Source organism: Epargyreus clarus, unplaced genomic scaffold (genome assembly GCF_041222505.1).
Source record: "Epargyreus clarus isolate Ecla_fem2 unplaced genomic scaffold, WU_Ecla_fem_2.2 ptg000032l, whole genome shotgun sequence".
Lineage (NCBI taxonomy): Eukaryota > Metazoa > Arthropoda > Insecta > Lepidoptera > Hesperiidae > Epargyreus > Epargyreus clarus.
In genome coordinates this window covers 3,755,177-3,767,759 of record NW_027332237.1, presented here as the reverse complement: position 1 = coordinate 3,767,759, position 12,583 = coordinate 3,755,177, and the positions used below count along the sequence as shown (strand labels likewise).

General features: G+C 38.7%; 1 protein-coding gene across 1 annotated transcript in view; it reads left to right on the top strand.

The window, feature by feature from the left end:
• Positions 1 to 12,583, top strand: part of cyst (rho guanine nucleotide exchange factor 18 cysts) — a 69,316-nt gene that overhangs the window by 38,338 nt on the left and 18,395 nt on the right. The window contains 10 exon segments of the mRNA XM_073090076.1: positions 501 to 641; positions 1,007 to 1,103; positions 3,730 to 3,943; positions 4,593 to 4,711; positions 5,139 to 5,273; positions 7,888 to 8,046; positions 9,124 to 9,396; positions 10,139 to 10,305; positions 11,244 to 11,365; positions 11,747 to 11,860. Of these exon segments, the coding sequence (XP_072946177.1) occupies positions 501 to 641; positions 1,007 to 1,103; positions 3,730 to 3,943; positions 4,593 to 4,711; positions 5,139 to 5,273; positions 7,888 to 8,046; positions 9,124 to 9,396; positions 10,139 to 10,305; positions 11,244 to 11,365; positions 11,747 to 11,860 (1,541 nt within the window).

Sequence of the window (12,583 nt, the reverse complement as noted above, 5' to 3'; positions counted from 1 at the left end):
GTGAAAAGGACGCGTATACAGATTACAGGTATAAGGAGAGATTATAGAGTACGGAAGTGACCGCTTGATAAGTTGTTATATAAATTTTTAGTCTTGTAATGTACTATGTAATGATGTACTAAGACTGTATCTAAGGTATTGACGGTCAGGAAATCAGTATTTGAAGTTTAATTTATGAAAGGTCAGATATCAATGCCGGAGATCCTACCTACAGGTGTTTAGTTAAACACAGGAAGCCGTTCTCAATGCCATGAAACTTCGACTTTGTGTTTTGTTACTGTGCCAATACTATCAAAAAATACTTTTCTATTACATTACATAGTATACCACGGCTTCCATTTACAATGTTTGATTTTACCGTCAAATGTGCTTTTTTCTTTTTTTTTTTTGCAGTTAATTTTGCAATCTCGTATAATTTGATAGAAAAGCGAAAGGATACCTTGATATCTAAGACATATGTGTAAATAACGTCAATTTTATTCAAAATATCTGTAACACAGTGCATCAGACGATGCGGGCGCGGCGGAGTGGCCCGAGGTGTACATCACTGCGGACCAGCTCGGCGAGGAGGCGATCCTGCTGGGCTTGGGCGCCACGGAGCCCGACACCTGGGCTGCTGGGGCGCCTAAGGGACTTGCTAAGTAATGTTTTTTTGTGTTATGGATGTGTGGTGGGGATACGTCATATTAAAGCGACAAGATTCTGAGGTGTTTGATCTACATGGTTATTAGGGGAGTAGAAAAAGAGAATTATTTTCATATTTTTAGTGAGAATTACGACCAGGGACTCTTTGTCTCTATTACAAATAGAATAGGGTTACTTGAAATTGATTTTAGATTTGTTGAAATTTCACTCTCTAAGCTTTTGTTGCATGTTGCATTCCCACATTTAGTAGATCTAACTTGCTGCTACGGGACGGCATTTTTGTCTTAGGAATGATAGCAATGAACACGTTTATAATATTGTAGTAATCGTGTTTATTTATGATATTGTATATTTTTTTCAGATCCCTAGGAGAAAGAGAGACAAAACGACAAGAACACATATATGAATTAATATTGACGGAGAAGCATCACTGTCTCACAATACGATTAATGCAAAAGGTAAATTGACATATTTGTATATTTTTTTAATTAACAATAATTTTATAAAGAATTTCATTATTAATAACTGCAGTTAAAGAATTAACGTGTTTTTTTAATTATTGACTGATATTAGAAAATGTTATTAGGTAGTTAAATTTAAATGTTATACGATGTCATATTCTAATACTATAACTACGAACTATAATAGCTATATGTTAACATGCTTTTGTGTGCGTGCAGATGGTCAGGGAAGGCATGAGTTAAAATTAAGTACGTTGTTATATTTTGTAATTACGAACTATAACAGCTGTACGACATAGTAAAAAAAGAGTAGTAGGTTAGCTAAGGCCTCTCGGCGAGATAATTACCTACTCTTGCAGTGATGCATAGGGTTGTCACTTTTATTTTTAGTTAAATACTAACTGACCCGGCAAAATTTTTACAGCCAAAGCATTTATTTATGAAATATATTTCATTTTTACTCACCTTTTAAACCTTCCCTGGACTTCCACAATTATTCTAAACTAAAATTAGCCAAATCGGTCCAGCCGTTCTCGAGTTTTAGCGGCGAGACTAACGAACACCAATTGATTTTTATACAGGGTGAATTTTTAAAACGGGCCTTCAGGGCCAAATCCGAAACTATAAGGATGAGCGAAAAATGCTGAAAGGAGTTACGAGGCCGATTTTGATAAAAACTAAAACTGCATCATTACTTTTTTAAAATAACTTATTCCCTAGCCGGGAATCGAACGAGTTCATTTTGAAAAAAAATTCACCCTCTATATTATTTCACTATCTGATAGTGTTGCTTATAAGGATCTAAATCTGGAAAGTAATGATAAATGACAAACTAAAGGAAAAGCCTCAATTTTAAGAAAATACATATTTTTTCATATAAATTTGGCAGTTAAGTTCCCGCCATTCATTAATTTAAACATTTCGTGTATTAACATTTTTTTTGGCTCAATGTTTCTAATCATTCGAAATGGACGTTTTGGTTCCCAATAATTTATATTTTTATGTCCGACTTAGCTAAGGTTATTTTTAGGACCAATAAAATAGATTTACTTGCTATGGGCGGAGTTTCGTTTAATACAGATGTAAAGTTGAGAATTTGCGAGAATTACTTTTTAGAGTTAAATCCTTAATCAATTACTTAAAAAAAGAGATATAGAAAATCATATTTAACGTTGAAACGAAGTTGTAAACAACAAACAATAGGAATTTACTATTTAATCAGTTATCTATTTTCATCAAAAAAATAAATCCTAAAAACGGCGGTAACTTATTTGCCAAACTATTACTTTCTCATACTAAGCCGTATGTCATAGTCATAACATCGAATAATTACTTGATTAACCAACAAATTCTTCAATGGTATGACTTATGTCTGTTTCTAAAGAATTATACATAAATCATTTGTTATGTATAATCCTTAAGGATTAGTATGCCAATGTATGGAAAAATACGTATTTTCTTCAAAATTTTCCTTTTCCTTTAATTTGTCACATAACATTACTTCCCAGAATTTGATCCTTATAAGCGACACTATCAGATAGTGGAATAATATAGAGGTGTATTTTTTTTCAAAATGAACTCGTTCGATTCCCGGCTAAGGAAAAAAATATTTAAAAAAACTAATGATGCAGTTTTAGTTTTTATCAAAATCGGCCTCGTAACTCCTTTCAGCATTTTTCGCTAATCCTTATAGTTTAGAATTTGGCCCTGAAGGCCCGTTTTAAAAATTCACCCTGTATACAGGGTGAAGGTTTTTCAAATAGGTCCTTCAGGGCCAAATCCGTAACTATAAGGATTAGCGAAAAATGCTGAAAGGAGTTACGAGGCCGATTTTGATAAAAACTAAAACTGCACTATTATTTTTTTAAAATAACTTTTTCCCTAGCCGGGAATCGAACGAGTTCATTTTGAAAAAAATACACCCTTTATATTATTCCACTACTATTCCACTATCTGATAGTGTTGCTTATAAGGATGAAATACTGGGAAGTAATGTTAAATGACAAACTCAAGGAAAAGCCTCAATTTTAAGAAAATACATATTTTTCATATTAATTTGGCAGTTAAGTTCCCGCCATTCATCGATTTAAACATTTCGCGTATTAACAATTTTTTTAGCTCAATGTTTTCATCTTGTGTAATTTACGCATTTTTTTTTGCGGAATCATGGGCAGGGCATTAGAAATAATTTAAGCTTAAATAGCTTTTATTTTTCAAATACTGAGTAAGCATTATTTTAATAGTATTGCAATGTACCTATCTAAACACCTTGTATGACGAGTACTTTTATTTACTGTCGTGTCATTGTATACATTATGTTAGTAAATATATAACTTTACGAAGTAAATATACACTCATAATCGGAATAATTACATATCTGTGAGTCAAATCCTAAATTCAGAAAACGGAATGCGGGCGATCTTACGCGGGGCGCAGCCCGTACTGAGGCAACTCTCGGCCACTCTCCTCTATTTGATTGTGTGCGTATAAAGTGCGTGCTTACATGGCGCCCGCTACTTACGCACATATTCAAACCGGCGGAAGTCGATTTGTATGAAGCTGTGCTACTACTGTTTCTTTACTACGTATACGGTGACATGCGTGTGTGTGTGTGCGTGTGCAGATGTTCGCGGAGGGCATGTCGCGGCTGGCGGGCGTGTCGGGCGCGCAGGTGGGCCGCATGTTCCCGCGCCTCGGCGAGCTGTGGGCCCTGCACGCCGCGCTGCTCGCCCGCCTGCGCGCCCGCCAGCGCGCCGCGCCCGCCGTGCCCAGCGTCGCCGACATCCTCGCCGACACCTTCGCGCCGCCGCACCACGAGCGGCTCAAGGCCGCGTACGGTGAGTGTGTCCGCCGCGCCCGCCGTGCCCAGCGTGGCCGACATCCTCGCCGACACCTTCGCGCCGCCGCACCACGAGCGGCTCAAGGCCGCGTACGGTGAGTGTGTCCGCCGCGCCCGCCGTGCCCAGCGTGGCCGACATCCTCGCCGACACCTTCGCGCCGCCGCACCACGAGCGGCTCAAGGCCGCGTACGGTGAGTGTGTCCGCCGCGCCCGCCGTGCCCAGCGTGGCCGACATCCTCGCCAACACCTTCGCCGACACCTTCGCCGACACCATCGTTAGCACCACGACAAAGATGCGCGCTGTCTTGGCTGTGGGTTTCTTTGTCACAACGCAACGTTACGGTAACGTGCCTGGCTGTCGCAATAATGACATCAGTGCCTCTTATGTTACATCGTCAAGTATTGTTCTAAATGCTTTGCATAATTTGCTACACGAATCAGCATTATTACTTAGTGTTCCAATAAATAAAACCAACATTTTGTAGCACTTTTAGTTTAGTCATATTTGAACGTATAAAGGTTATTTTATAGTATTTTTAGTATTAAATATTTTTGTACTTTTTTCTTACACTTTACACTGGACGACTTGCAGATGCTATGACAATTAATAGGTCGATAAATTCATAATAATATTTTCCGTTCGTAGGTGAGTTCTGTTCGCGGCATCGTGACGCGGTAGAAGTGTTCAAGGAGTGCTGTACGCGAGAGCCCCGCCTCGCTCGATTTATACGCAAGTGTCAGCAAAATCCTCTGCTTAGGAAAAAGGTAAGAAAAGTTACGAAGACAAAAGAGACATAGGAATATACAGTTTTCAAATTAATATTATTGTGGAACTGAGACATTTTATTATGTAACGGGTATTTTCGATACGCTGTTTCGGCGTTCGAAATATCGGCAATAAAGAAATTCAAAATCTTATCGTGTGTACCCGATACATATTAAAAATAAATATGAATGTTTTAATTTAAAACAACACACAATCAAACACTTCTAGAATTTAGACGAATGTAACGTTATCCATATTATGTTAAAATCCGTCAAGCCATTGGCTATAAGGCGTGTTAAATAATGAAACATACATACATACATACATGCATACATACATGCGCACATACATTCATTAATAACTACGTACATTCATACATACATTTACTGGAAAAAGATTACCCTTAATAATTTTTTTTTTTTTTAGGGTGTACCAGAATGTGTGCTATTCGTGGCACAACGGCTCACAAAGTACCCGTTGTTGCTAGAGCCGCTGCTAAAGACCGCGGGCGATGACGTCAACGAACGAGAGCTGTTGCAGAAAGCGTTGTGTGGTGTCAAGGTGTGTTCTTCCTATATATTTACTTATTTATTATATATATGACTTTTCTAACGCTTTTAACACAGTCGACCACGATATTCTCCTAGCTATTCTTACTCACTTACAGTTCTCGCCCTCTGCCCTGAATTGGTTCTCTTCATATCTTCGGGGGCGCCAGCAGTCCATCCGTATGGGTAATGCCTCCTCGGACTGGGCTTATTTAGATGCTGGCGTCCCTCAAGGCGGTATTCTCTCTCCTTTATTATTTTCTCTATTTATTGACTCCATCACTTCTTTCATCAACTGTTCGTATCATCTGTATGCGGATGATTTACAACTGTATGCTCAAGCCGATATTGACAATCTCCACAGTGCAATAGGTAAAATAAACACTAATTTGAGTGCTCTCCGAAGTTGGTCTATGCGCTATGGGGTATCAGTCAACCCTGCCAAATGTCAAGCTATCATCATAGGAAGCTCTAGACTGTTGGCTAGGGTTGACCGGAATTCTTTACCAGCAATAATTTATGACGGCACGCAAATTCCAATTTCGGAGTCGGTGAAGAATCTTGGACTCTACATTGACAGGTCTTTAGGATGGAGTACTCAAATTACAGAAGTGTCTCGTAAGGTCAATGTTACCTTGCGATCGTTATATCGCCATGCCTCCTCGGACTGGGCTTATTTAGATGCTGGCGTCCCTCAAGGCGGTATTCTCTCTCCTTTATTATTTTCTCTATTTATTGACTCCATCACTTCTTTCATCAACTGTTCGTATCATCTGTATGCGGATGATTTACAACTGTATGCTCAAGCCGATATTGACAATCTCCACAGTGCAATAGGTAAAATAAACACTAATTTGAGTGCTCTCCGAAGTTGGTCTATGCGCTATGGGGTATCAGTCAACCCTGCCAAATGTCAAGCTATCATCATAGGAAGCTCTAGACTGTTGGCTAGGGTTGACCGGAATTCTTTACCAGCAATAATTTATGACGGCACGCAAATTCCAATTTCGGAGTCGGTGAAGAATCTTGGACTCTACATTGACAGGTCTTTAGGATGGAGTACTCAAATTACAGAAGTGTCTCGTAAGGTCAATGTTACCTTGCGATCGTTATATCGCCTAAAGCACTTCCTTCCCGTGAAGACCAAAGTAATGCTTGTGAACACCCTTATTTTGCCTATCATCGATTATGCAGATGTGTGCTACCCAGATCTGACCGAAGCCCTTCTCAATAAACTAGAACGCCTTCTCAACAATTCTATCAGGTTCATATTTGGCCTTCGTAAATATGACCACATTTCGGAGTTTCGCAGCCAACTCAAGTGGCTTTCTATTCGTCAGAGGCGTAATTCTAGGATTCTCTTTATGTTTTACTCTATCTTGAATGATACAAATACTCCTCCTTATCTGAAGGATCACTTCCAGTATAGGTTTTTAACGCATGATAAAACGCTTCGGTCGTCTAATAATTTAAGAGCCGATGTTCCTCTGCATTCTAGCGGTTTTTTTCATTTCTCATTTTCTGTTCAGGCAGTACTGCTTTGGAACGCCTTGCCCGTGCATATCCGTAAAGCCCCCAGTAAAGCTGTGTTCAAAAAGCTTGTCCGAGAGCATTATTTAAATTCCTCTTCGAACTCGTAATCTCCTGTCGTTACTATTTATGTGTATTTATTTAATTATATATATAATAAATTTGGTTTATATAATTTAGTTTATTTATATGTATTTATATATAGGTATATATACATATATATAGGTATATATACATATATATATATTTTATAATATATACTTATTAAATCATTTTAATATGTATTTTTTCTTACTTCTAATACATATTTATAATATCTGCTGTTTTCACTATTGTTTGTCGTTTTTTTTTTTTATTTTTTCTTGCTTTGTAACACCTGCTGCAAATTCTCTACATCCACCCAGGGTTGACTGGTAGAGAATGCCATCAGGCATTATGTTTGCCCTTTTGCACATTTTTTAGAGGTGATGCAATAAATTTTAAATAAATAAATAAATATTTATGTAAAACATAAAATTCATAGGCTTGATCGGTTTCCTTTTTTGTCGTAATTTAAAATGACTTTTTCGTAATATTATACACATTTGAATTTGCACAGAATATGCATAATGTTGGCGCTAAAACATATACTAAAAATACGATTTTTTTTAAATAAATGGTCGTCGCCATACAAGAAACTGCAACTTTTCGGCATTTTTCGCTATGTATTGAATCGTACTAGGTTCAAATGTTAACAATGCATTCACTTCTATGCCTGCTATGATAAAAATACTGAAAATAAAAAAAAAAACCTTAATGACTGTTTTGTGGTGGTAATCCTCCGAGTTTTACACACTAGACCAATTATTTTGTTTGAATGATTTTTCATTTATAATTTTGGCGTTGTAAGGTGCGGATTAAGTTAAACAACTGATCGGTTCCACGTCTGCTTTATTACTCTCTTCGTTACAATTACACACTTAAATATATATATTAGCATTATAAAGGTCGTGTCACACTACAGCGTGTTGGTGACCCACCGTGTTTAGTTTGACGCACTTGGCCAATTTTACTTTAATTAAAAAAAAAAAAACATTGAAAACTGTTGCTGTCCGCAGGAGATCCTAGTGGACGTGGACAACCAAGTAGCGGCCAAGGAGCGCGAGGACCGCAAGCTGGAGATCTACCACCGCATCGACGCCAAGTCCTTCGCGCACTACCGCGGACGCAAGTTCAAGAAGAGCGACATCCTGCAGGGGAACCGGAGTCTCAAGTGAGTGCCGACGTTTAGAGATTATTATAATTGATGTACAGGCAGTCCTCGAAATAAGTCGTTTCGATTTACGTCGTTTCAAGTTACGTCGAACAATGATTTGACACTATTCCTCAAGTGTACGTCAATTGTTTCGATTTACGGCATAGGAGGATTCACTTGTCGTGAGATCAGTATAATTATTTGAAGAACTTTTAATAATAAAGCATGTACATCCTTCGTTATAAATACAGTTTTTTTTTATTTCGAGTCCGTGAAGATCCTAACCCTTGAGTTTTACATTTAAACATAATATGAAAAAATATGTCTCGACTTATGTCGTTTCGATGTAAGTTGCATTTTTCGAGAATCTAATATGCAGTAAGTACGAGGACTGCCTGTACACCGCGTAAAACTGCTAGTCCGCTCTGAATATAGAAATGAAATGCGTCGCTATAGCAAATTGTACAACTACACCTGCTCGTAACGAGTTCAGAGCGGAATACCAGTTTGGTGCGGACTATACTAAGCAGGACTAGAGGGTATAAATAAATTTCACCAATGACGCAGTGGACATCTATTCAACTTTATAGATCGATTGATGTCTACACTACTGGATTGTGAACTGGGGTTTTAATTCGATGGCATATTTATTGAGGAAGATCTAAGGCTGTTAATTATGGAAATGGAAATCGGTTATCCAGAGATGCAAAATCATATGTATACCCGATTTCAATCTTAATTTTTAATGTTTTACATATATAATAGCCTAATGGTTCATACGCGCCTCTCAATATCGATGTTCAAATCTCGGCACGCACCCCCGATTGTTATGTGCAGTTATGTGCGTATTTTAAAATATTTATCACTTGCTCTAACGGTTAACGAAAACATCATGAAAAAAAAAATGCATATCTAAGAAATCTTAATAAAAAAGCTTCCACACACCTTATGTGAAGTCTACCAATACGCACTTAGCCAGTGCGGTGGACTATGGCCTAATGCTTCTCATTTTGAGAGAAAACCCATGCCCAGCAGTGGGACAGTGATGGGCTGATAATGACTTATATAATATAACGTGTGGGAGTAGAGATTGTAAAAGAGGGGGAGGCGCTGTGAACATTTTTAACCGGTCGTGAAACGCCGCGATTTTTTTAATTCCGCTTATATTTTGGAAAATGCAATTATTTTGAAATAAGAAGTCTTTGTTTGTACTCATTTTATTCCTTTTTGTTTGTCTAGATTCGAAGGTTACGCGACCTTGATGCAAGGCCGCAGCAAGATGCAGTCGCTCATCGTGATAGTTCTGACGGACGTGCTGTTCTTCTTGCATGATAACAACAACAAGTATACTTTCTTCACGCCTGATAATAAGGTATGTAGGGTGTTTTTATAACATTATAGTAGCCTGTAGTCCATCTGACAATGAAGTAGGTAACGAGTATGCAGTCCACCTGATAGTAAGTGGTGGCTACTGCAAATGGATATCTGTAACAAAATTTATATAAAACATATGCTTCGCCTGTAATATCGTGTGTTGCAGCGTACTATGTACGCAAATGATGCTCTGTCTCGTTTTACAATGGACGATGACGAAAGACGGTGCGAGGTTTCCGTGTATGTCCGTAATAAAACCCGCCGTGGAAAGCCAGCTTTACACTAACACCGTCGCAGGTGTTACTTGTAGGGAAGGCAACATATCTTACCTACACTAGTAGTAGTAGTAGCCAAAAGTAGCAGGTTGAAGGTGGTAGAACTCTTTGTGGTTCGACTCGGGCGGCACCACCGTCATACCTATTTCTGCCTTATAACAGCAGTGTTAAGCGCTGCTGTGTTCTGGTTTGAAGGGTGTGGTAAGAGAGACATACTTTTCTGAGTTGTCACAATGTTAGTTATCGCACTCCTCCGAAACTGCTTTACCGAGTCACCAAATTTTATATGCATATTTGGTAGGTCTGAGAATTGGCTACTATCTATTTTTCATACCCTTAAGTGATAAGGGTTGTTCACGCTTAATTTTTTTATTATTTATATGGCAACACAACGTTTGCCGGGTTGCCGGTACAGGGAATACTAGTGTGGGGTGGGGCTGTGAGTTTATGTTGTTCGCGTTGCAGACGGGCGTGGTGCCGCTGTGCAAGCTGCTGGTCCGCGAGAAGGCGGGCGGCGGCGGCGCGGAGGGCCGCGGCCTGTACCTGCTGTGCTCGGGGCCGCAGGAGCCCGAGATGTTCGAGCTGCGCGCGCACCGCCCGCGCGACGTGCACGCCTGGATCACCGCCATACGGTACGCGCCGCACACGCACACAGATACACATGCACATTACACTAACGCGCACAGGCACACGCACACAGGCACACGCACACACACACGCACACACACACACACACACACACAATATGCGCACAATATGATGTTTTTTTTTTTATAATATAGTAGTAACAGACGAGCATGCAGTCCACCTGATGGTAAGTGGTTACTGTCGGCCATGGACATCTGTAATCAACCCCAGATAAGATTAGATATTCTTAACTGAGGTCGGCCACAGATGCGCCGCTACCCCTGAGGACTCAGCTGGAACACCTCGGAAAAATCTGTCTCCCTTACCACACCCTTCAAACTGGAACACAGCAGCGCCTAACACTGCTGTTATAAGGTAGAAATAGATGTGGCGGTGGTGTCGCTGGAGTCGAACCACAAAAGGATCTACCACCTTCATACATTACATTAATACACACACACACATACACACACAGATAGAGAGAGAGAAAGAGAGAGACAACCCACACACGTACACATACACGCAAGATTACACACGCATCCGTATACACACACATATGAGAGTGAGCGCGCGTATTCGCCCGCATCCGCTCGTGTGTAATGCGCACAGACTAATTAAGACACGTCCACTTACAGTTACATTATTAGTTACAAGTACTATGAACGTGCTCGCGCTTATTCGTATGCAATACATTGGGAAAACTGGTGCACTCACTCGCTCATATTCACTTGTGAGTAATCATTAATTAAATAAAAAATGTACATAAATATTACTGGCACACTCATAAAGGACTTGAGAATAAACTTCTCATTTGCACTTGTACTCAATTCACATAGCTTATATTTTCGCTCATTAAAATTATAAACAATCTCGCTACGCTGTTTCTTAATAAAATCAAATAAAAATATTTAAGTAGAAGTAACAGATAGACCTTTTTAACTAGATCTGCGGTGCAAAGTTGTCCTGAAGAAATAGAGGAGTCGGAGGCCGGAGCTCAGGCGATATCGGCCGAGGAGAGGCAACGCCTGCTGGAAGCGCGCCATGAGAATATAAGACTGATTACGGGTATGTGCTATGTTAAACACAGAAACATGACTTTTATGATTTTGTTACATAATTGTATAAAAAGATAAATATTTTATTATATAATACATTTATATTCCATTATTCATTAAAAAAACATAATCACAATACATACTTTATAAATAAAATAAAAATATTAGGATTTCATCTAGTCTCCTTCAGTTTCCTCTCTGAAAAAATACTCCACTTGTCCTTAAATTTTTGTCAGTCAAGTTCTCTGGTCCAAAATTACAGATTTTTATAAATTATAGCTTAAAAATTTCATAAAGTAATGAATTAAAAATTACTTATTCAAATATAATATCTGCGGCATTTTATTATAAGAGTACATGTGTTGTAATATAAACATTTACAATCTTGCAGAGGCGTTACGATCGAAGGACAAGGAACATGCTGTTCTACTTGAAGAGAAGATGGCGCTTCACATGAAGATGGTGGGACACACCGGCGCTTCCACGCTGGATATACCCAGCACAGGTGAGTCAATATAGATAATATTGATATCACAGTCTAAGTAAAGTATTAATTTACTATAAACTAGCTGACCAGGCATTTCACCCTTAACATTTTTTTATTTATATGGCACGTTGTGTTGCCATATAAATAAAAAAATGTTAAGGGTGAACAACCTTTATCACTTACGGGTTTAAAAAATAGATAGAATATTTGAAACTTCGATGGTAGCGAAGTCTGCCGAAGCTAATATGAAACATTCCAAAATCAACAACTACTTACGAATTAAAAATTAATTTAAAAAAAAAAACCTGTTCCCACGGACTAATTTGTGAATCTAAACCATTCTCAAGTCCCCTTGAACACACACAACAAATATCATCAAAATCAGTCCAATCGTTTAGGAGGAGTTCAGTGACATACACACGCACATAAGAAATATATATATAAAGATATAAAAAGATGAGACATGTCAAGGGATAACTGGCTGGAACGAAGTTCCTTTCGATTAATTAGTGAAGGAATTGTAATAAAATTTCTGTTCAATGTAGTGTATTTCACTGTTCAATGCGAAATAGAAAGACGAAACGAAAATACCTGGCTTGGCTTGCTTTCTATGAGAGACAATGAGACAGACAGAGAAACACGCGCACGCCGCACGGCTTACAACTATAGCAAAAAGTGTCGTTAAAACACAACAAAGTAACAAGAAACAAAATCTTTCACAAACTCAACAAAAAACAAAAA